The 20,714-nt window shown below is 49.8% G+C and overlaps 1 protein-coding gene across 3 annotated transcripts in view; it reads right to left on the reverse strand.

The window, feature by feature from the left end:
• SCN4A (sodium voltage-gated channel alpha subunit 4) overlaps nucleotides 1-20,714 on the reverse strand; it is a 186,093-nt gene that overhangs the window by 96,153 nt on the left and 69,226 nt on the right. For 2 of the 3 annotated variants that reach the window (XR_010594824.1, XM_065577964.1), the window contains exons 1-2: nucleotides 2,558-2,641; nucleotides 1,650-1,778 (exon numbers count right to left, since the gene is read on the reverse strand). Coding sequence is in view for 2 of the 3 variants with exons in the window: in XM_065577964.1 (XP_065434036.1) it covers nucleotides 1,650-1,778; nucleotides 2,558-2,637 (209 nt within the window). In the remaining variant the exon portion in view is untranslated. Of the gene's footprint in view, nucleotides 1-1,649; nucleotides 1,779-2,557; nucleotides 2,648-8,573; nucleotides 8,693-15,244; nucleotides 15,563-20,714 lie in introns of those variants that run through there. The other variant, XM_005283115.4, reaches the window with a different exon arrangement.

Genomic DNA, 20,714 nt, shown 5'->3' on the forward strand with positions numbered 1-20,714 from the left:
GAGCCAGTCGCTGGTGGCCAGCATCATGTCACCAAACTCAGTGGACCAAAATAGTCTTTCATTGTGATTCCCTTTCCAAGTGAAGAGGAGGCCAGAGGAGCTCAAGCATCTTTCCCCTGCCCCTCCCTGCAGGTTGTCCTACAGGAGAGAGTCTCTCTTTTTTCCCCATCTGTAAAATGGGGAGAAGGAGCCTTCGCCAGAGGGCCCTGCAGGTCTAGAATCCAGGGCTGCTGAGCTACCAGGCAGCCAGCACCTCCAAGCTGTCACCCAGCAGCAGCTCTATCCAGCCTGTGTGCCATGACCCATGATCTGCTGGGGACCACCTTAAGGGTTTGATAGGCAGCAGCTTCATGGCTCCTGTTTGGCTCCTGGCTCTATACAAACCCAAGGGACATTCCAGCAGGTGTCCAAGAGGGTTCCTGTTCTATGCTCTTAGAACTCTTGGCTTGACCTCGGCTTGTTCTGGACTTTGCCACCTGACTCAGACCTGAAAAGTGACTTGGATTCTGACCCTCGGTATCAACCCTGGCCCAGAACTGACCAGGAACTCCTCGGCTACTCTCAGCCTCAGGTTTGTTCATGTTTTGGCCCTTGGCCCTGACTGCCCTTGTTGGGATCCTGATAGCCCCTACCCCACGCAAAGGCTGCCAAGCCTGCAAAGCGTTTTCAGAGCCTCAGATGAGGGAGCAGCGCCACGGGAATGAGAATGTTGCATGAAGGTGATGGAGGGAGGGATAGCTCAGTGGTTTGAGTATTGGCCTGCTAAGCCCAGGGTTATGAGTTCAATCCTTAAGGGGGCCATTTAGGGATCTGGGGCAAAAATCTGTCTGGGGATTGGTCCTGCTTTGAGCAGGGGGTTGGACTAGATGACCTCCTGAGGTCCCTTCTAACCCTGATATTCTATGATTCTAACACTTGCTAAACCTTATTAGTCAAACTAATCTGACTCTGCTTGGATGGAAATGCCATCTGAGGGACTACAAACAAGAAGCAAGGCTGAACCTGACAGATCAAAGCATGGGGAGCTGAGAAGGGGAGTGAGGTAGTCATCAGGGTTAGGACTGGTTGAATTTAATGTCTTTGCTGCCAATCTGGAAGAGGGAGTAGCTGGCACTTTACCTGGTCCCAGTGGATATTGAAGGGATGTGGTGTGAGGACAGAGAAATAATAGGAAGAGATTCACTGCAGAAATAGGGGTAGGAAGTAGCACAATTTGATTCTTTCTGGGCAAAGTGAGGTAACAAGCCAGGCTTCACTGAGAGGGACAGGCAAGGTGACCTAGGTGGGCCTTGTCTGCTTTGGAGATGTACCCCAATCCTGGCCATAGGGGACCAACAACCAGAGCAAAACCCCAAGTATAGACAAGGAAAGTCACAATATACCCCAGTGAAGTTTAACCCTGCTTGGCACTGGGGTTAGCTCCATCGATGCAATCACAGCTCTCCCTGTCTACATTTGGAGTGTGGCTACTTCAGTGACTGGCCATCAAGTGCAGGAATTGGGGTATATACCCAGTGTAGATGATACCATCTCCAACATCTCTGGCTATTCTCCAGACATTTGATTCCAATTCATCCTATACCACCAATGTTACAACTTGGTTAGCTAGGCTTCCTGCCTGTGCCATGTCCCTTACTGAGTATACTTACGCCATAACGATAACACTGAAATCCAGCCAGTTCCATGGGTCGCGTAGGAATGTAAATTGGTCAATGCAAAATCCTCTGGCTACTATCTTTATCATGGACTCGAAGGTGTATATCCCAGTGAAGGTGTATCTGAAAGCAGAAACAGTGACTTATGATAAGTAGACAAGACAAGCAGCTCAAAGGGAAAACTATCCAAGACACTTGCAAAAATGTTACGTGTATGCAGGAAAAATGGGTCCTGAGACCTTCATGGGAAAAGGGTTGGAAAATATGTCTTAGCAGTCATTTCCCATGGCTGCTGACAGGAGTTGAGCTCTGCTAGCATTGGGAGCCTTAATACAGATGGGCCACTCACTACCAACACTGCTTTCAGCACCACGGGGCAGATTTCCAAATGAGCTCAGCATGGTGAGGGCAGGCGGGGTCCGGGCCATTAGTGTCACCACTGGGGCTGCTGGGTGTTTTGAAAACTTCAGCCCCTGTTTAGGCACCTAAATGGGAGGCTCTTTGGAAAATCTGGCACTGATAGTGGGTGCTGAGCCATGGTTATCTGGCCCCAAATTGTGGGTGCTGAGCCCTCAAAAACCTGCTGCCTGCTCGGAGCCCTGTCTGTCCTGTAGCTGAGGCGCGGTGAGTAGTGGAGGGAGGCTGTTCAGAAATGTGCCCGTGGTTGCAAAGTCTAGAGGAGGACACAAACTTGGGTTCTGAGATCACAAACGTGGTGACAGCTCAGTCCGGGGGTCTCCAAACTACACATGCCCATTTCCCAAGGCCCCTCCACACCTTTCCCTCAGGCCCCTGTCTGATAAGCAGGACAGATTTCTGTAAGGAGCAGCCACGCAGCGAAGGGAGCCACCCTCTCCAGAGCCATCAGGAGACCAAGCAGCGAATGGAGGAAAGGAACTTACTCCACGTTCTTGGCCCATGGTGGTGGGTCGCTCATTGCCATGAACACACAGTTGGTCAAAATGGTGATCATGATAAACATGCTGAATAATTTACAACCAGGTCAAGGAAAATCTCTCTGGGCTTGTCACAGGCTCCCCTCCTCCCCCGAGTCCTTGCCAAGGCCGGGCACAGCGGTAAGAGCACATGCAGCATTTCCCTCCACCCCAGCCCTGGAGTGCGGCTCCCAGAAAAGATGCCTGGGGCTTGTTATTCCTTTCAGAACGACGCAGAGATGGAGAAAGCTTAAACTATTCCACCAATGGCCCCCCTTCACTATGGTCACACCTCTGCCTCCAGCCACACCCACAGCCTGCGCTGAGCCCCAGCCCTTCCTGGCATCCCTCAGCCCTCCTCTCTCGCCCTCCCCCAACCTCTAGCCACTTTGCAAACAGGATCTTCCCTTTGGCCCCCCGCCTCTCTCCCTAGCAACCTGCCCTCACCTATGTCTCCACTGGCCCAGAACCCTGCATGCCTCTGATTCTCCCCACTTCTGGGTACTGGGCCCTTCACGCAGCTGAGATGAGCCCTCCCCACAGGCACTAATGGGCCCCTTAAAGAGATGCTCAGGTTCAGCTACAGCTATTTGACTCGAAGCAGGAATGAATGTGTTGCCTGGGAGGTCAGACTTAGTGATCATGGTGATCCCTTCTGGCCTTAAAAATCTCTGACTCTCCTGGCCAGAGCAGGTGAACACTTCTCTGTTCATATTCTCCTTGCGCTCCCTGCTGCCCTCACTGCCCTGACCTCCCTCACCCTATCTCCTCCTTCCCGTGACCCTTCAGCTCCTAGTACACGCTGCACCCCCTGGCAGCTGGAGAACTCCCTCCTACACAGGGCCGGATTTATATCTTGTGTGCCCCTAGGGGCAGGGTCCCCAAACTGCTCCTGGTGGCTGGGCAGCTGCGAGGGCCCCGGTTCCAAGTTCAGAGTTCCAGGGTCCCCTGCCGCCTGTGTCTCACCGACCGCGGTGACCAGGAGGTCTGCTGTGGCGGCTGGGAGCTGTGGGGTGGCCCCCAGCGCTCACAGCGGTTCAGAGCTCCAAACCGCCACTTTTAACTTTTAGGCACCCCACTGCCCAGCGCCCCTCTGCCCACAGACCTCCCCCACTGCCAAACACCCCGAAACGCACAAACCTCCTCCACTCCTCCACTCCCCACTGCCCAGCATCCCACACAAACTTCCCACTGCCCACCGTCCTCCATCCCCTCACTGCCCAGAGCCCCCCCACAAGTCCCTCCAGAGACCCACTCTCCTGCGTCCTGCCCCCTGGCCACACTTACTGGCCCCTCTGGGAGGTGACTCCAGCAGGGCTGTGTGGCTACGTGCCTACTGTGCCTAATGGGAAATCCAGCCTTTCTCCTAGATCCCCTTCAGTCTGGCTTTTGTCTCCCTGCCCACCCCCGCACCATCTCTGCTCCCCTTCCTGGCTGGGCCTCATGGCCTGTTCCCCATCCCTCAGTGTCTCTGTGGCTTCTGATGCTCTCGGTCACTCTCTCCTTCCTTGGCCTCTCCTGGTTCTCTTCCAATGCTCCTTTCACATCTCAGGCCTGGGCTCCCCCTAAAGCTTAGGTCTCTCCAGCTATGTCACTCAGGGGTATGAAATGTAGATCCAAGTGCAGACAACACTTGGCCGATGGAAGAATTCTTCCGTCGCCCTAGCTACCACTTCTCAGGGAGGTGGATGAACTACAGTGACAGGCGAACCCCTCCCGTCGGCATAGTGTCTATGCTACAGCGCTACCATGGTATAGGGCAGCATTTCTAGTATAGACATGCCCTTGGTGTCTCCTTCCATTGTTCCTTGTCCTTTCCCTTCTGCCTGTCTGCTGGCGACCCTCTCCCTGTTCCTTCTCCTTGCTTGGATGACCTAATTCCCCCCACCCGGTGTCAGCTATCCCTCTGCAGCAGGGATTCCAAACCCACCACTCCACCCAGCCCCTCCTCTTCTGTCCAGTCCTGCATCTGGAACCGACACCTCCTTTTAGATGTTCCACCATCTGCTCACAATCACTCTTTGCAAACCTGAGCTCTGTATCTTCTCTCCTGGCTCCCTCCCACCATCTCCCTACTCCATCCTCTACATCTCCAGGACCTAGGAGATGGTGTTATCTCTGACTCTGACCCCGGTGACTCCTGCCACTTCCTCCTCTCTCACATTGCCTCCCCTCACCCTCCACACTGCTAAAATCCCTCTCTGGCTGCTCATCATCTCTTGCCCCGATCACTATAATTCTCTTACCCATGTCCTGCCCTTACTGCCCTGGACAATCCAAATCATTGCCTGTGGCTCTGGCTGAATTACTCCCCACTCCCCAGCCCTACCTCACACTCCTGGGACTCTGGCTTCCTGTCTCTTACTCCTCCATCTTCTAGGAGCTCTATTCTCAGTTTCTCCTATTCTCAGTTTCTCCTGCTCCCCAGCCTCCTGCAACCCTTGAGCACCCCTTGGTCTCTCCTCCCCTTGCTTCTCCCATGGTTTCTGTCTCTCTCTCAGTTTTGTTCCCTGGTTCACACCGTCCCATGTTTGGAGCAGTCCCTCTTGTCCCCCAAGCAACCTCTCTCTCTTTCAAAACCCGCCCTAAAGCACTCTCCTGGAAAGGCTTCCTGCCCAGGTCTTCACACCAAGAATCTCTCCCCACCCTACTTTAACTGGACTATAGTGACCACGGACATTGGGGGCCTCACCACTGGATGCCCCCCAGGAGCTGACTAGGGGCCTGAAGCTGAGCTACCAAGAAGCTGCCAAGCTTACCTGTCGCCAGCTACCCAGAGGAGCTGCCAAGCCTATCCCTCGCTAGCTACCCGGAGGAACCCATGATGCTGGAACCCTCCAAGGACACCACCCAGACCCAGGTATCGTACGAGGGGGAGTCTGGAAGTAGCCCGGGGGCAGCCGACCCTAGTCTGGCTGCAGCACTGCCAGAGCCAACGTCAGTGTGTTGCGGCCAGGATCCCCATTGACACAGCAGCGGGTCTTCTGCTGCTGCTAGGGCCCCGGGCTGGGACACAGTGGAGTGGGTGGACCTGCGTCCCCCCGCCACCAACTTGAGGGTGGCAGTCTCTCCCTTCCCCGGTTGCTCTAAGCCAGGGCCTGGGCTTATATTGAACTATTTGCTCAGTCCCTGCCTGAGGGCCTGAGCTCCTGACTGTTTGTTTGCTGCCCGCCCTGACCTAGGGCCTCGGCTTACCTTGTACTGCTTACTGGGCCCTGCCAGGGCCACCCAGAGGATTCAGGGGGCCTGGGGTCTTTGGCGGCGGGGATCCTTCCACTCCGAGTCTTCGGGACACTTCGGCGGCCAGTCCCAGAGCGAGTGAAGGACCCGCTGCCGAATTGCCACCGAAGACCCGGAGTGGAAGAAACTCCGGGTCTTCGGCAGCGGGTCCTTCACTCGCTCTGGGTGTGTTCGGTAGCACTGAAGGACCTGCCACCGAAGACCCGCCAAAAACTCTTGTGGGGGCCCCTGAAAACTCTCGTGGGGGCCCCTGTGGGGCCCGGGGCAAATTGCCCCACTTGCCCCCCCCCCGGGTGGCCCTGGGCCCTGCCTGAAGGTCTGGGCTATATACTGGGTATTCCCCAACCCAGCAAAGAGGGTGTAGCGAGGCAGTGTAGTGCCCAACCACCCTGCCGGGGGTCGAGTCCCCTACACTCCCCCACTGCAATTTGAAACCATTGCTCCTTGTTCTGTCATCTGCCACCACTGAGAACAGCCTAGCTCCATTCTCTTTGGAACCCCCTTCAGGTAGTTGAAGGCTGCTATCAAATCCCCCTTCACTCTTCTCTTCTGCAGACTAAATAACCCCAGTTCCCTCAGCCTCTCCTCGTAAGTCATGTGCCCCAACCCCCTAATCAAGTGATCCATCCCTGTCGCCCATTCCCAGCTTCTGGCAAACAGAGGCTAACGACACCATCCCTGCCCATCCTGGCTAATAGCCATTGATGGACCTATCCTCCAGGAACTTATCTAGTTCTTTTTTGAACCCTGTTATAGTCTTGGCCTTCACAACATCCTCTGGCAAGGAGTTCCATAGGCTGACTGTGCGTTGTGTGAAGAAATACTTCCTTTTGTTTGTGTTAAACCTGCTGCCTATTCATTTCATTTGGTGACCTCTAGTTCTTGTCTTATGAGAAGGAGTAAATAATACTTCCTTATTTACTTTCTTTACACCAGTCATGATTTTATAGACCTCTAAAAGGATTAAGAGCAACTAGGGAGGCTGGCGAGGTAGTTGGCCCAGGTGTGGCTGGCTTAATCAGGCCACAGCTGGCCTGGATAAAAGGGCTGTGGGCCCAGTAGACAGGAGTCCCATTCAAGCCCTGGAGTGGGAGGCTAGCTGCCTGGGCGCAAGGTACCTGAAGTGGAGCAGTGCTGGGGAAGGGCAAAGGGAGCTGGGAAGATCCAGCCTGGTAAAGCCTCAGACTGCAGGCCTTGTTAAAGGCCCAAGGTAGGTACTGGGGTTAAAGAGGTGTAGCCTAGGGTTAGGCAGAGGCAGCTGGTCCAACCCCCTTGCCAATGATGAGTGGCCATTACAGACAGGGCCGGCTCTAGCAAGAGCGGGGCCCGATTCCTGGGGGCGGGGCTTGCAGCAAGCCCCGCCCCCAGGAATCGAGCCGCGCTCCGGCCGGGGTTGTCGGGCTTGGGTCCGACCCGGAGCCGCACCGCGGGGGGTGGCGACCCGAGCCGCGCCGCGGGGGCCGGGCCGGGCCAGACCCGGGCCGCGCGGTGGGGGCCGAGCCGGAGCCGGGCCGCGCCGCGGGGGCCGGGCTGGAGCCAAGCCGGGCCAGAGCCTCTGGGGCCTGCAGGAACAGGCCGCGCCTCCCCGAGCCCTTCTCGCGCCCCCACCACCCCAGCTTACCTTGTGCTGCCGGCCCGCCCCTGCTTCTTTTCAGACTTCCCGCGAATCAGAGATTCGCGGGAAGCAGGGGAGGGGGCGGAGCGTTCAGGGGAGGGGAGGAGGGGCCGGGGAAGTGAGCTGGGGGCGGGGTGGAGAGCTGCAGCGCGGGGCCCTCTTGGCGCGGGGCCCAATTCAGCCGAATCGGCTGAATCGGCCTAAAGCCGGCCCTGATTACAGACTGCAGTTTGCCCCAGAGAGCGGGGGCTAGATGATGACTGGCAGTAGCCACTGAGGCAAGGTGGGCTTAGAGGGTTGGGGGTTCCCCTGGGAGGGGAGACCCAGAGTGTGGGGTATTGCTGGGGCAGAACCCAGAGGTAAAGGGGCACCGGGGTCCGGGAGGGACATGGGGCCTGAGGCAGGTGAGTCACCAGCCAGCAGAGGGAGCTCTGGAGCTGGAGTTGAGCTAATTCTCAAGACGACCAGCAGGAGGCGCCTCACCAGTGAGTCTCGCCGTGCTACAGACTAGTCCCAGTACAGACCCTTGGGGGACACCACTATTTACCTCTCTCTATTCTGAAAACTGACCATGTTTTTGTTTCCTATCTTTTAACCAGTTACTAATCCATGAGAGGACCTTCCCTCTTATCCCATGACAGCTTACTTTGCTTAAGAGCCTTTGGTGAGGGATCTTGTCAAAGGCTTTCTGAAAATCTAAGTACACTATATCTACTGGATCCCCCTTTCCCACATGATTGTTGATCCCCTCAAAGAATTCTAGTAGGTTGGTGAGGCATGATTTCCCTTGACAAAAACCATGTTGACTTTTCCCCAACAAATTACATTCATCTATGTGTCTGACAATTTTGTTCTTTACTATAGTTTCAACCAGTTTGCCTGGTACTGAAGTCTAGGCTTACCGGCCTGTAATTGCCAGGATCGAGGCAATCCTGGATGGAGCCTTTTTTTAAAAAAGGGTGTCACATTAGCTACACTCCAGTCATCTGGTACAGGAGCTGATTTAAGTGATAGGTTACATACCACAGTTAGTAGTTCTGCAATTTCATATCTGAGTTCCTTCAGAACTCTTGGGTGAATCCCATCTGGGCCTGGTGACTTACTACTGTTTAATTTATGAAAGGATATGAATGTATAAGCACTTTGATGGCACCTCTCCTGAGAGGATTGAAGGGTCCTAGCATGTATAGGGCCGGGGTTGTGCTGAACCGGAAGATTGCTTTTCCTTTGTTTAGGACGATGAATGTCTGAAAAACAAAGAGAGAAGGAAGATTCATTATTCCCTTCTCACAACACACACACAAGCCAATCAAACAAAAACATAAAGCTACCCCAAGCAGAGCTTTTATGTCCAAAACTAAATCAGCAGCTCCATGAATCTCACTATGGACTATGCTATTGCTAATACATTTCACTGGATGGTGCTCAGATCCTAGGCAGATAGGCAGAAGGATAAAACCTTAAGATAGAATGCTAGATGTTGGTGGATATCTGATTGATGGGCGTATAGCTTTAGCTTCAACTGATTATTAGCATGGATGCTAGTGGTGTCATCTATAGGTCATGTAAAATCAAGTTTCCACAATAGCTTCATGTTTTAGGATGTTCATAATTTCTGAGATCTCCAGAGATGAAATTTTCCATACTTGGTCTCTTTTCAAACGAGAATATTGGCTCGTGCCAATGATAATCAATGGTAATGACTATTGCTTAATCAGGGCTATATTAGCATAATTTAGCTGGTATTGAGTGGTTCAAATGTCAAACTGCTTCTACTGTGAAAAATGTCTTTATATAAAAAGTATTGAGGAGGTTTCCACATCTATTATGTCTCAGTTCAAATGTGCTGTTTACATATTAAAAGTTGTTTTTTTTTCTAGCTGCCAGCCTTGCAAACTCAACCTGGGATCTGAGAGTCAAACTGGGTTCTTCGGGGGCCACTCTAGCTTTAGGCAAACTAAGCAGTTGCCCAGGGTGGCAGATTTCTGGAAGAAATGATTTTTTGAGCGGCGTTGTGAGCAGTGTTGTGAGCAGCGTTTGAGCAGCGTGCTCCCGGCCACAACACTCGTTCAAATTTGGCCCAGATGCTCCTCTGTAATGGCGGAGGGAAGGTTTAGGGGCCAAGGGCAGCACCTGTGTCGTCCCCCCACCTTCTTCAGGTTCTCAAAAGTGTGTGTGGGGGGGCAGTGGCCCTTGGTGCCCCCCGTCTCCAGTGCCTACGAAGAGGGGGGTGGCACACTGAAGTTTTGCCTAGGGTGGCAGATTGTCTTGAGTGACAAAGAGTCCTGTGGCACCTTATAGACTAACAGAAGTCTTCACTACTTCTCTTAGTCTATAAGGTGCCACAGGACTCTTTGTCGCTTTTTACAGATCCAGACTAACACGGCTACCCTGAGATTGTCTTGAGTGAACTCTGGGGTTCCTTCCATCTTTCTCATCACCCCCAGTAATAAAGAATGTGTGCATCAAATTCCTCCATCAGTGACATCTGTGCACCTTGTTAGCCTCCCGGGCATCTATTTCCCATGAAGGACAATATAATAGCACGTCAGTTTTCCTACAACTTCAGATGCAGGTGGGTAGCGCCTTACTGTGCTGGAGGCTACTCAGTGTGTGCCAGGCAAGGAGAGCCCATGAAAATCATTCACAGAGCTGGTCAAATATCAGAAAAAACTAGTCATAGATTTTAAGGCCAGACGGGACCATTATGACCCTCTAGTCTGACCTCCTGCTGGACACAGGCCCGGAGAACCCCGCCCAGTAATTTTTTCAGCAAGCCCATAACTTCTGTCTGAGCTATTCATGGAAGTCTGGCATTTAAATAGGGAAGTTCACTCCTTTCTGTCCCCCTGCACTGCGGTCCTGAGACTGGAGAAGCTCTGTCCCCTTGCTAGGGCCCTGAGGCTACAGTGGGGAGTGAGAGCTCCTCCAGTCCCGGGGCCACAGCTGGGGTCCTGGTGCTGGGGCTTCCCCTGCCCACCCCGTGGCTTCTGCCAGGGCTCCTGCTATCAGGATGCCAATGCCTGAGATGATGGGGTGTCCAGTATTTCCAGGTTTACGGATCTTGGGTAGCAGATAGAATACCCTTGGTTGGAGTTCTAGGGGTGTGTTTGTGGAGATTTGTTCTTGTGCTTTTTCAGGGAGTTTCGTGAGCAGATGGTGTAGTTTCTTTTGCAGCTCTGTCACCTTTTGGGACCACAGAGTGTAACTCATCAGTGTACATATGTTTGCTTGTTTTAACCATGTAATAACTCTCTCATTTCTTTTCTTAGTTAGTAAGCCCTTAAATAGCTTATGATAGGATTGGCTACAAGTGTTGTCTTTGGTATGAAATGGGAGGTACAAATTGACCTGGGGTAAGTGACTGAGTATTTTGTGAACTTTGGTGTATAGCACCAACTATCACTAAGTCCAACTTGCCTGAGTGGCAAGATAGACTGGACTGCCCAAGGGGACAGGTAAGACTGTAATAGTACTTTAGGAGGTCACACTTGTTACTGGGTTGGTGAAATCTAATTATAGAATACAAAACCAGTTTGGGGTGTCTGCCCTGCTTCTTGACAGGTTGGCACTCACAGTCGTGAGCCATTCCCAACAGCGTGACAGGGTCATAGCATGGAGGGGCTGAGTGGACCATTAAGAGTGAAGAAAATCATACAAAATGGAGAGGGCAAAAATACCTTGTGCTCAGTTGTCTTCCCACCCGTATCTTTTGTCTGTGTGGTGCGATGTTGTTACACTTGTGAGCGCCCTAGGAACAGGGGCTCTGACATACTATAGATCTGTAAAGTGCCTAGCACACTGAGAGCACTAAATTAAAACTAGGGCGGGTCAGACATTTTCCATCCAAATCGCTTTGAGATGGAAAATTGAGTCTTCAACAAAATGATTTTTTTTTTCATAAAAAGTGTCCACTTCAGTGGAAAATTTTGACTTTTTTCTAAAAAACCAAACATACAGAAGCTGAAAAGTTAATGTCTGAAATGTTGCCACAATGCTTCATGGGAGTTGTAATCCAGGTGCTTCATACCCCCATTCTGCCCTATAAGCCAGGCTCCCTAGTCGGACTGTGACTCCCATGATGCACTGCAGTCCCTCAGCAAGAGGGGAGTCAATCTCTGACAAAAACTACCTATAAGAACAATTCTGCCTTATTTTCAGGAGATGGTGTAAATATTGCACCATTCACTGTTAACTGCTATTTCCTGTGACAGTTTAGAGGATCCATTTGGAGATGCAGCTAAAATTGTGGTTGCTTCTTCAAAGCAGATTTGAATTCCTTTGCTGTGGAGATCCAGTCGGACATTTCAGGAGGTCTCCCATAAACTTTTCCAGGGTTTCCTGATTTTATCCTAACAAATTTATTAGAGCATAAGCTTTCGTGGACTACAGCCCACTTCTTCGGATGCTTCATATGCATACGAAGAAGTGGGCTGTAGTCCACGAAAGCTTATGCTCTAATAAATTTGTTAGTCTCTAAGGTGCCACAAGTACTCCTGTTCTTCTTTTTGCGGATACAGACTAACACGGCTGCTACTCTGAAACCTGATTTTATCCTGGGTCAGACACATAACAAATCAGCCTCACTCCTGCTGTTTCTTCCCTTCTGGTCATAAAACCAAGAAATGCAAAGAAACTAGCCACACCACATGCCACACAAATCAGCTAAGGGGACATACTAAAACAAGATGCCATGGCTTAAGAGATGGCTCAGAGAACATGCTGTGATGGGTGCTGGAGAATGTGCCACAGAACATAGAGAACGTACCAAGCCATGCCAAACTAAGGGAATTCTCCACTCTCTAGAATTAATTAAAAACTCCTTGGACTCTTCAGAAGATATTCTGAATGCAAGGGACCATGTCCAGAAAGTCCAGTTCACTCAGCATCAATAAGAACACCCACAAGCAAACAGCAGAACTATCCTACAACTCTATGAGAAACTCAGAAACTACACCAGCCTTATGGATTCGATCACATGTGGAACAGGCCTTTATGCAAGATGTAGCATTGAGCAAGTGATGGACAAATGGGCAGTTTCCTTTAGGTGGGGAAAAGCTGATGATATTCGCCATGATTTTATTGTGACTCTCACAATATTTGATGTTTTACTTCAAGCCTCAGCTCCTGCAGACACTCACAGGAGAATCTAGCCCTCGTGGCTGCAGAGAAAAGCTTGAAAATGTGACATAAATGCACCCCAAAATGCTCAAAAACCAGAAGGCAAAGAAGAAGACCCCAGATTTATTATATTTTTTTAAAATCTCGTGATTTTTTTCAGTCCTGACTCACGTTTTTTGAAAGTCTAGCAACTTAGGACTTCAAATATTTTCAGGCTGTCTAGGGACCTGCTTGGACTTTGACGTAAGTTAGAGCCTCAAAACATCTCTATCTCATGTTCTGGCTAAAATGGCTGAGAAAAATTGGGAGTGCGGCACGCAGCACAGGAGTGGGACTTGGGAGGGAATCAGGGGAACGGTTTGGGGGTTTTTGTTGCATTCTGCAGTGTTTTGCTAAAGAGTCTTGATAATATAAATAGCCAAGGCCCTGCCCTGTACGTCAGAATACTCTGCAGCCAAACAAAGGAGAAAATTGATAACATTATTTATTTCCAGTTGTGCCCACGATGTGCTTTCTAATCCGAAAAGAAGGTAGATCCCTGCCTGAGTTCGCTATCTAATGACAAACAGACACAGTCATGGGAAGGAGGACGACGTTAAGATATGTCCAAGACAAGTCATGAGAAGCATTAGCTAGAGTGTTTCGGTGGTGTGAAGTGTGTGGGAATCATTTTGTGGGAGAGACGCTCAAGACAACAGTTAGTTGGCGTGTTTATTGAGTTTAGAGTTGAAGAGAATTACAGAGATGGGGCAGTAGTCGAAGAGTTCAAGCTGACAGCAGAGCAGAGACTCTTTGAGAATAGGGAATCTGGAGAATGCTTGTATTGCAAAGGAAAGGAGCCAGAGGTCACCATAAAAGATCTGGAACCAGCAGAAATAGGAGAGGAGGAGTCCAATGTCTCACCTGCTCCCTTGGGAATGATTGAGGTGTGAGATGTGTAATAATGTAAAAACACCATGATGGTGCACAGCTGACAGGGCTGTGTCAGCCAGGGGGGTACCATGTTTCTGTGAGTGCCAGGACATGGGGAAGGAGTTGAAAGTGCTGTGAGGGTGGTGGTTCTTTTCAAGATAGCATGGGCAGAGCAGGGGTAGCAGGAAAAGCAGAATGGTCCTGACTCATTAGCTTTTAAAGTCTTCGCCTGGCAATACTGGAGAATGGAGGAGTTACCCAGCCTGCACCTTCTCCATGGTGGGATGGGATGTTATGTGGGGGGCAGAAGTTCCATTCTAGAGGTGCCATATGATAATCGAGAGCCGATGAAAAGCATTATGTGCTGGCACAGATGGATGTTTATAGTTAAATTAGCTCGTTCAGTGAGCCCATCACTGTTAATGGCGTTACATGGATGGATGGTTGAGTGAGGGAGAGGTGAAGCCTTGGAGAGGCAGCCAGACTTACAAGGGCTCATCCAAACCTAGAGCAAGTTGAAAAAATGTCGACGTAACAGTTTTCCACTGAAAAATGCAGTTTTGTCAAAATTCTAATGTGTTGCGGGAATGTGTTGGTTTTAACAAAAATTTTTTGATGTGAAAAAGTCAATATTTTGTTTCAAAGGTGTCCTATTTATTTATTTCATTTAGATGATTTATACAATAGTAAAATAATTGTAATATTATATTTATATATATTTAATGTTGTGTCTAGATAATCTAAATCAAAATGAAATGAAAAGTTTCAACACCATTGAAATGGAATGTTTTGGTGGTCCTGAATCAAATTGTTTTTGCAATTTTTGGTTCATGGAAAACTTTCAAGTTTTGGCTTTTTGTTCTGATCCAGAACAACATTTTTGGTAAATGTCTTGATTTCCTGCAGAAGGGAAATTCCAGTTTGTGACCAGCTCTTTCCAAAGCCTTGTCGTTACTCAGACTCTTACCCCCTCCATGGCATCAGCTCCTGCCCCTGCTCACGTTTTTGAGGAATCCCCAATCCAATGGGCAGCTTCAAAACAAACTTGTAGGAGCTCAGTGGTGAGATGCTTGATGCAGGCTCAGAACATGTGGTGGGGGAAGCTCCCAGCAGCTAGATTTGCAATGCCAGGCACTGATTCAGTGAGAGCCCCTGAAGATTATGTGGAGTGACCTAGAGCAAATCCCTATCAACTTTGCCTGCTCCAGAAGGTGGAAATGTGGCAGAAAAGGCACAAATCAGATTCTGCCATTTAGAGATGGGGCCACGGTGCAAACTTTGGATTTGAACCTGGGTTTGGATTCTGGATGTCCCAAAGCTCAGTGGTTTTGGGAGCAGGGCTGGCTCTAGGCACCAGGAAACCAAGCACGTGCTTGGGGCAGCACAATTTCAGGGGCGGCATTCCGGCCACCTTTTTTTTTGCTTTGGCAGTTGCGCTCCCAGAGGTTTTTTTTTGCTTGGGGCAGCAAAAAACCTAGAGCCGACCCTGTTTGGGAGCTGGGATTTTGGGTTATACACAGCAAAGAGCCATTGGCAGGATTTGGCTCCATTCTGGGTTTGGGGGAGAGCTGGATGATTAATGAATTTTTTGGGTCGCTGGCAATTCACAAAAGTAATTTTTTTAAAAGTTTCATTTCAGGCTGTTCCATCTTTTACAGATAAAGAGTTACCGGGGCTTGGCAGTTTGGGTAGGACCCACCTCTCTGAGAAGGTGGCTGTCTGTCCCACAGCCCTTTCTCAGCAGGGCCTGGCTCCTACTTTCCTACCTTTTTATCATTGTAGAAGGGGTCTAGGTCTTCCAAGGGCACCCCGATGAGTTCTGGAGGCAGGTCCCCGTAAATGCGTGGGAGGGGTTTCCCAGCTTCCAAATCGCTGCTGGCCTTCAGCTCTTCTTCCTCATGCACTTCCACATGCTGCCGTTTGATCTTGAGCGCTTCCGCCTCAGCAATCCGCTGCTCTATGGCAGCGAGGGACTCGCGGGTGAACGGGCGGAGATTATCAGGACCGGGTACATGTGGCGGGATTGCCATCTTCTCATTCTGCTCTCAGAAACCCTCTGCCTGGCCTCTTGGGAAGGGAAAAACCTGAAATGACAGAAAGGAACAGGTCTGTTTCACACCACATCAATTTCACATTCAGCTGAGTTTCCTCCTTCTGGGATGTGATCCACATTGTGATGTTCTTGTTTCCTTGAGGCGAGCGACTGTCGCTGAGTGCTGAATTCGAATCCTACCAGAGCGTGTAACTGACAGCAGAATCCAGCTGCTAATTCTGCACTATCATAGAGCTATGGTCAGTAACATGATGTACCATGCACTCTTACATCTGCGTAACTGGTTAGTCTATGTTCTGTGTCCCTCTCTGTGTCCAATCCACAGAGGATATGAGTCTGTTACCACTCCAATTAGTGAGCATGGCTTTTTTGCTCCACCTGTAGCACCTCAGGTTTTTCGTTCTAGAGATCCCCAGTTCAACCAGGGTCTGTCAGCCTAGCTGGCAACCATCACACATGCATTTCCTCAAGGTGTTCTAGGAGTTGATCTGCTAATGATCTCTGGCATCAGCTGGGACATTTATAAATAAATCTTTAAAACTGAGATCCATATGTTAAATAAACCACTCCCAACATCTGTCCCTGCCTTGTCCCCTCCCCTCACTCAATACACTGCCAGCTGCATGACCCGTGGACTTAGTTTTCAGTCCTTGTGGCACTGTTCAGATCCAAGTTATTGTTATTTATATATTAGGGAACTAGACCCCAATCAAGGATCAGCACCCCACGATACCAGGCGCTGCACAGACACATAACAAAGACAGACCCTGCTTCAGGCTGGATCCCGCAGGCACATAGGTGGAGACACACAGATTCATAGATCCCAAAGCCGGAAAGGAGCACTGTGATCATCTTGTCTGACCTTCCTGTATAATACAGGCCTCAGAACTTCACCAGAATAATTACCAGAGCAGATCTTTCAGAAAAACATCTAGTCTTGACTTTAAAATCCACCACACCCCTTGGAAAATTGTTCCAATGATTAATTACCCTCCCTGTTAAACATTTACACCTTATTTCCAGTCTGAATCTGTGTAGCTTCAACTTCCAGCCATTGGATTGTGTTAGACCTTCCTCTGCTACATTGAAGAGTCCCTTATTAAATATTTGTTCCCCATGTAGATATTTGCAAACTGTAATCAAGTCACCCGGTAGCCTGCTCTTGGTTAAGCTAAATAGATTGAGTTCTTCGGGTAAAGAAAAGACCTGCGGCATGGCTGCGGCTGGCCTGAGTCAGTTAGTATGCAGTGTAGGTATGTAGGCTCGGGCTGGAGCCCTGGCACTGGGCCCCTCCTCCCTTGTGGGGTCTCAAAGTTCAGGCTCTGATCCAAGCCCAAACATCTACACCACAATTAAACAGCCCCATAGCCTGAGCCCTGTGAGTCCAAGTCAGCTGACCCAGGCCAGTCGCGGGTGTTTAATTGCTGTGTAGATGTACCCCTTGAGTCTGTTACTACAAGGCAGGTTTTCTAATCCCTCAATCATTCTCGTGGCTCTTCTCTGAACCCCTTCCAATTGATCAACATCCCTCTTGAATTGTGAGTTACATCCGAAGAAGTGGGCTGTAGTCCACGAAAGCTTATGCTCTAATAAATTTGTTAGTCTCTAAGGTGCCACAAGTACTCCTGTTCTTAATGTAATCAAGATGATGAGTTAACAATGAAATGAACAGGCTTTAGCATGAGAGCAGAAGTCCCAGCTGGTCAATGAACGAACGTGGCCGGAAAGATCTTGTTTGAGATCATCAAGCTAAAGATCTATGGTGTTTGTTTTATGGCACCCTGCCCGTCCTGTGCTTTCTGCACACACAGTTAGAAATAAATGACAACAATTAGCAGCAGTATCCCCCTTTATCAAACACTTCCAAATCTCTGCATCGCTGTACGGTCCAGACCCGCCCAACTAGCCACTTCCCCACTCCTTCTGGGAGGCTGGGATCTGCAACACACAAATCGAAGGTCAACGGGTTCAGGCTCTCATGACCAATGAGAAAAGACCAGTCAAGGGGCCCACATACATCCTCCTTCCAGCCCCTTCACACTATTACCTCGTGCGTGTCTGCCACTATCACTGGGCCCCGAATCATTTATTTTGACTGCCTTCCTTCAGTCACCTGTTCTATATTATTCAATTAAAAAAGCTGAGCAGGTTCTCCTGATGTGATGTCTTCTTTACAAGCCCTCAGTGCTGCTTCCATCAGCCTCTTGGTGTTTGCAGACCCCGCCCCACCCAGGGCCGGCTCCAGGGTTTTGGCCGCCCCAAGCAGCCAAAAAAAAAAAAAAAAAAAAAGCCGCGATCGTGATTTGCGGCGGCAATTCGGCGGGAGGTCCTTCGCTCCGAGCGGGAGTGAGGGACCGTCCGCCAAATTGCCGCCAAATAGCTGGACGTGCCGCCCCCCTCCGGAGCGGCTGCCCCAAACACCTGCTTGCCAGGCTGGTGCCTGGAGCCGGCCCTGGCCCCACCATCTGCTCCATTATTTTATTAGTGACGTTACATGACACAGCCCATATGCTGCTTCGGAGTGCTCTGCTCCAAGGACAGCAGTATATGCAGCCACCTGCTCTGGGGGCTAGGAGACCAGATCCCAGGGATCCTGCAAAAGCCAGAGAATTTCAAAGGTGGCCTTATGGATTCATGCCTTGAAGACTAAAGCACAAGTATAAACTGGGAACTAGGAAACATCCACTGCTCCGCTTTCACCTCAGCAGGCAACTGTAAAATGACCTTCTGCTTAGCAAGAAGAAGAACAGGAGTACTTGTGGCACCTTAGAGACTAACAAATTTATTAGAGCATAAGCTTTCGTGGACTACAGCCCACTTCTTCGGATGCATATAGAATGGAACATATAATGTGGAGATATATATACACACATACAGAGAGCATAAACAGGTGGGAGTTGTCTTACCAACTCTGAGAGGCCAATTAATTAAGAGAAAAAAAAAAAACAAAAAAAAAACAAAAAAACCCACACTTTTGAAGTGATAATCAAGCTAGCCGAGTACAGACAGTGTGATAAGAAGTGTGATACATTTTGCGGATACAGACTAACACGGCTGTTACTCTGAAACTTGCTTAGCAAGAGGGTGTTTACCACCCTGTAGCTTCCCCTGGAGGAAGAAGGCAATCTGAGACCACTTCATCCCCCTGCAGCCTGCAGCCCCCTTGTCCGGTGAAGCAGAGAGAGGCCAGGTTTTAAGGCATATTTTGAAAGGGGAACAGAGCTGTTTACTCCTTCCCCAGTGCTGCCTCTGTTTTTTTAAATCAGGTCCCTGAATTCTGCCCTGGGATGGGAGTGCTGTGGTCTGCCCATTTCAGCTGAATTGTTTCCATTTTATGCTCTGCAAATTGTGCATAGAAACAACGAAGACTGGGATTCTATTTCCTGCCGGTAAACTTTGTATAAAAATCTTAATCCTTCAGTAGTCTGCCTGGTTTAGCCTTGGCCCTCTGTCAGGATTTCTTCCGCAGTAGAGCTGTGGACAGAGCTGTGGCCTCTGGACACTACTTATAATATAAAAACTAACTAATACCTTGTTTGAGGTCCGATAGTTCCTATAAGACAATTAGCCCTGGATGAACCCTCATATGACAGGGCAAATGGGCCCTGATGCTCAGCACAAGTGGAGCTGGTCCACATTTTCCAAATTTGGATTTTTCAATGACATTTTTCAACAAATTCAGAACTTTCACCAAAAATGGGATGATTTTTTTCTCACACACACAAAATCCACATCAACGATCGTCCTGTTTTTCAGTCTCTCGGAACTGGTCAAAATAATCTGAATTCTGAAATGTGGATAACAATTTTCATTCAAAGTTCAGATTTTGATGGCAAAAAAATGGCAGGGTTTTTTTGGCGAAAATATTCCTGAACAATTGTTCCCATGTTTTGACCCACTCTAGCACCAACACAGAACAGAGCTTTATTAGCAGTAACCCAGCATCACAGAGAATGAATGCTGCCTCGGGGTTCATAGATTTGAAGGTCTGAAGGGGCCATCATGTTTATTTAGTCCAGTGGTTCTCAAACTTCTTTGATCCTGCCCCCCTTCTTTGTGTCTGTAGTTGTTTTTGCGCTCCTCCCAAGTACATACACCGCCACCCAGCTCTGAAGGCAGAGTGGAGAGCAGCGGCTGTTGGACGGGTGCCCAGCTCTGAAGGCAGCACTGCACCAGCAGCAGCACAAAAGTAAGGGTGGCGATGTGAAAACTGATATTTGTCAATATCATTTTTCACAGCAGACTTAATGCTCCACTGCCACCCTTACTTCTGCGTTGCTGCTGATGCAGCCTTCAGAGCTGGGCAGAGCTGCCGCCCTGGGGGTTGACAGCCAGAGTCCCACTGCCACCAGGTGAGGGATTTGGCTGGGGGAGAGGAGAGCCTGAGCCCAGGCTGCCTCCTGGTAAGGGATTCATGGGGGGAGAAGAGCCCGAGCCCAGATGGCGGGGCTCCAGCCATCTCCTTTTTCCTGCCTTCTGGGTCTATGGCCCTTCTGCAGGAGCCTCAGCCATCGGGAGCTGACAGCCAGAGCTCTTAAAAATACCACACAGCTCATGCCTCTCTTGACACATTCCCGCACCTCCCATGGGAGGCTTGCCCCATAGTTTGAGGCCCACTGATTTAGTTTAACTCCTGCATCACACAGGCCAAGGTATCTCACTCAGGGATCCCTACAGCCAGCCCATGACACACCATTTGAGATCAAGTTTGTCACTTAGAAAGAGATACCCAGTCTTGACATAAAGACTTCAAGTGATGGAGGATCCACCACATCTCTAGGTGAGTTGTTCCAATGGTCAGTTGCCCTCCTTGTTAAAACTCCCCGCCTGTACCTAACCTGATGTGATGATGCAAGACCAGAAGTACTAACTCTTAAACTGCCACCTTGGCTTCGGAGCAGGACAGCGTTAAGCTGCTGATATTTTTGGCGCAGTTCTCAGTACTTTGTTTCAAAGACTGCACTCTTGATAAGGTTTATTGAATTGGTTCTTGACAAATTAATTCAAAGTAAAGGATCTGCAGACCCTTCACTCTGCACTTCCTGGATCCACTGTTCTGTTCTTTATGGGCCAGGCCCTCAGCTGGTACAACTCGGCACAGCTCACATCTAATTCTGTTCTCTTGGGGTTGTTTAGATGATGATGAGTAAATTAGATGAGTGACTTAGGCTATTGGTAGTCAA

Source organism: Chrysemys picta, chromosome 24, assembly GCF_011386835.1.
Source record: "Chrysemys picta bellii isolate R12L10 chromosome 24, ASM1138683v2, whole genome shotgun sequence".
Taxonomy (NCBI): Eukaryota; Metazoa; Chordata; order Testudines; family Emydidae; genus Chrysemys; species Chrysemys picta.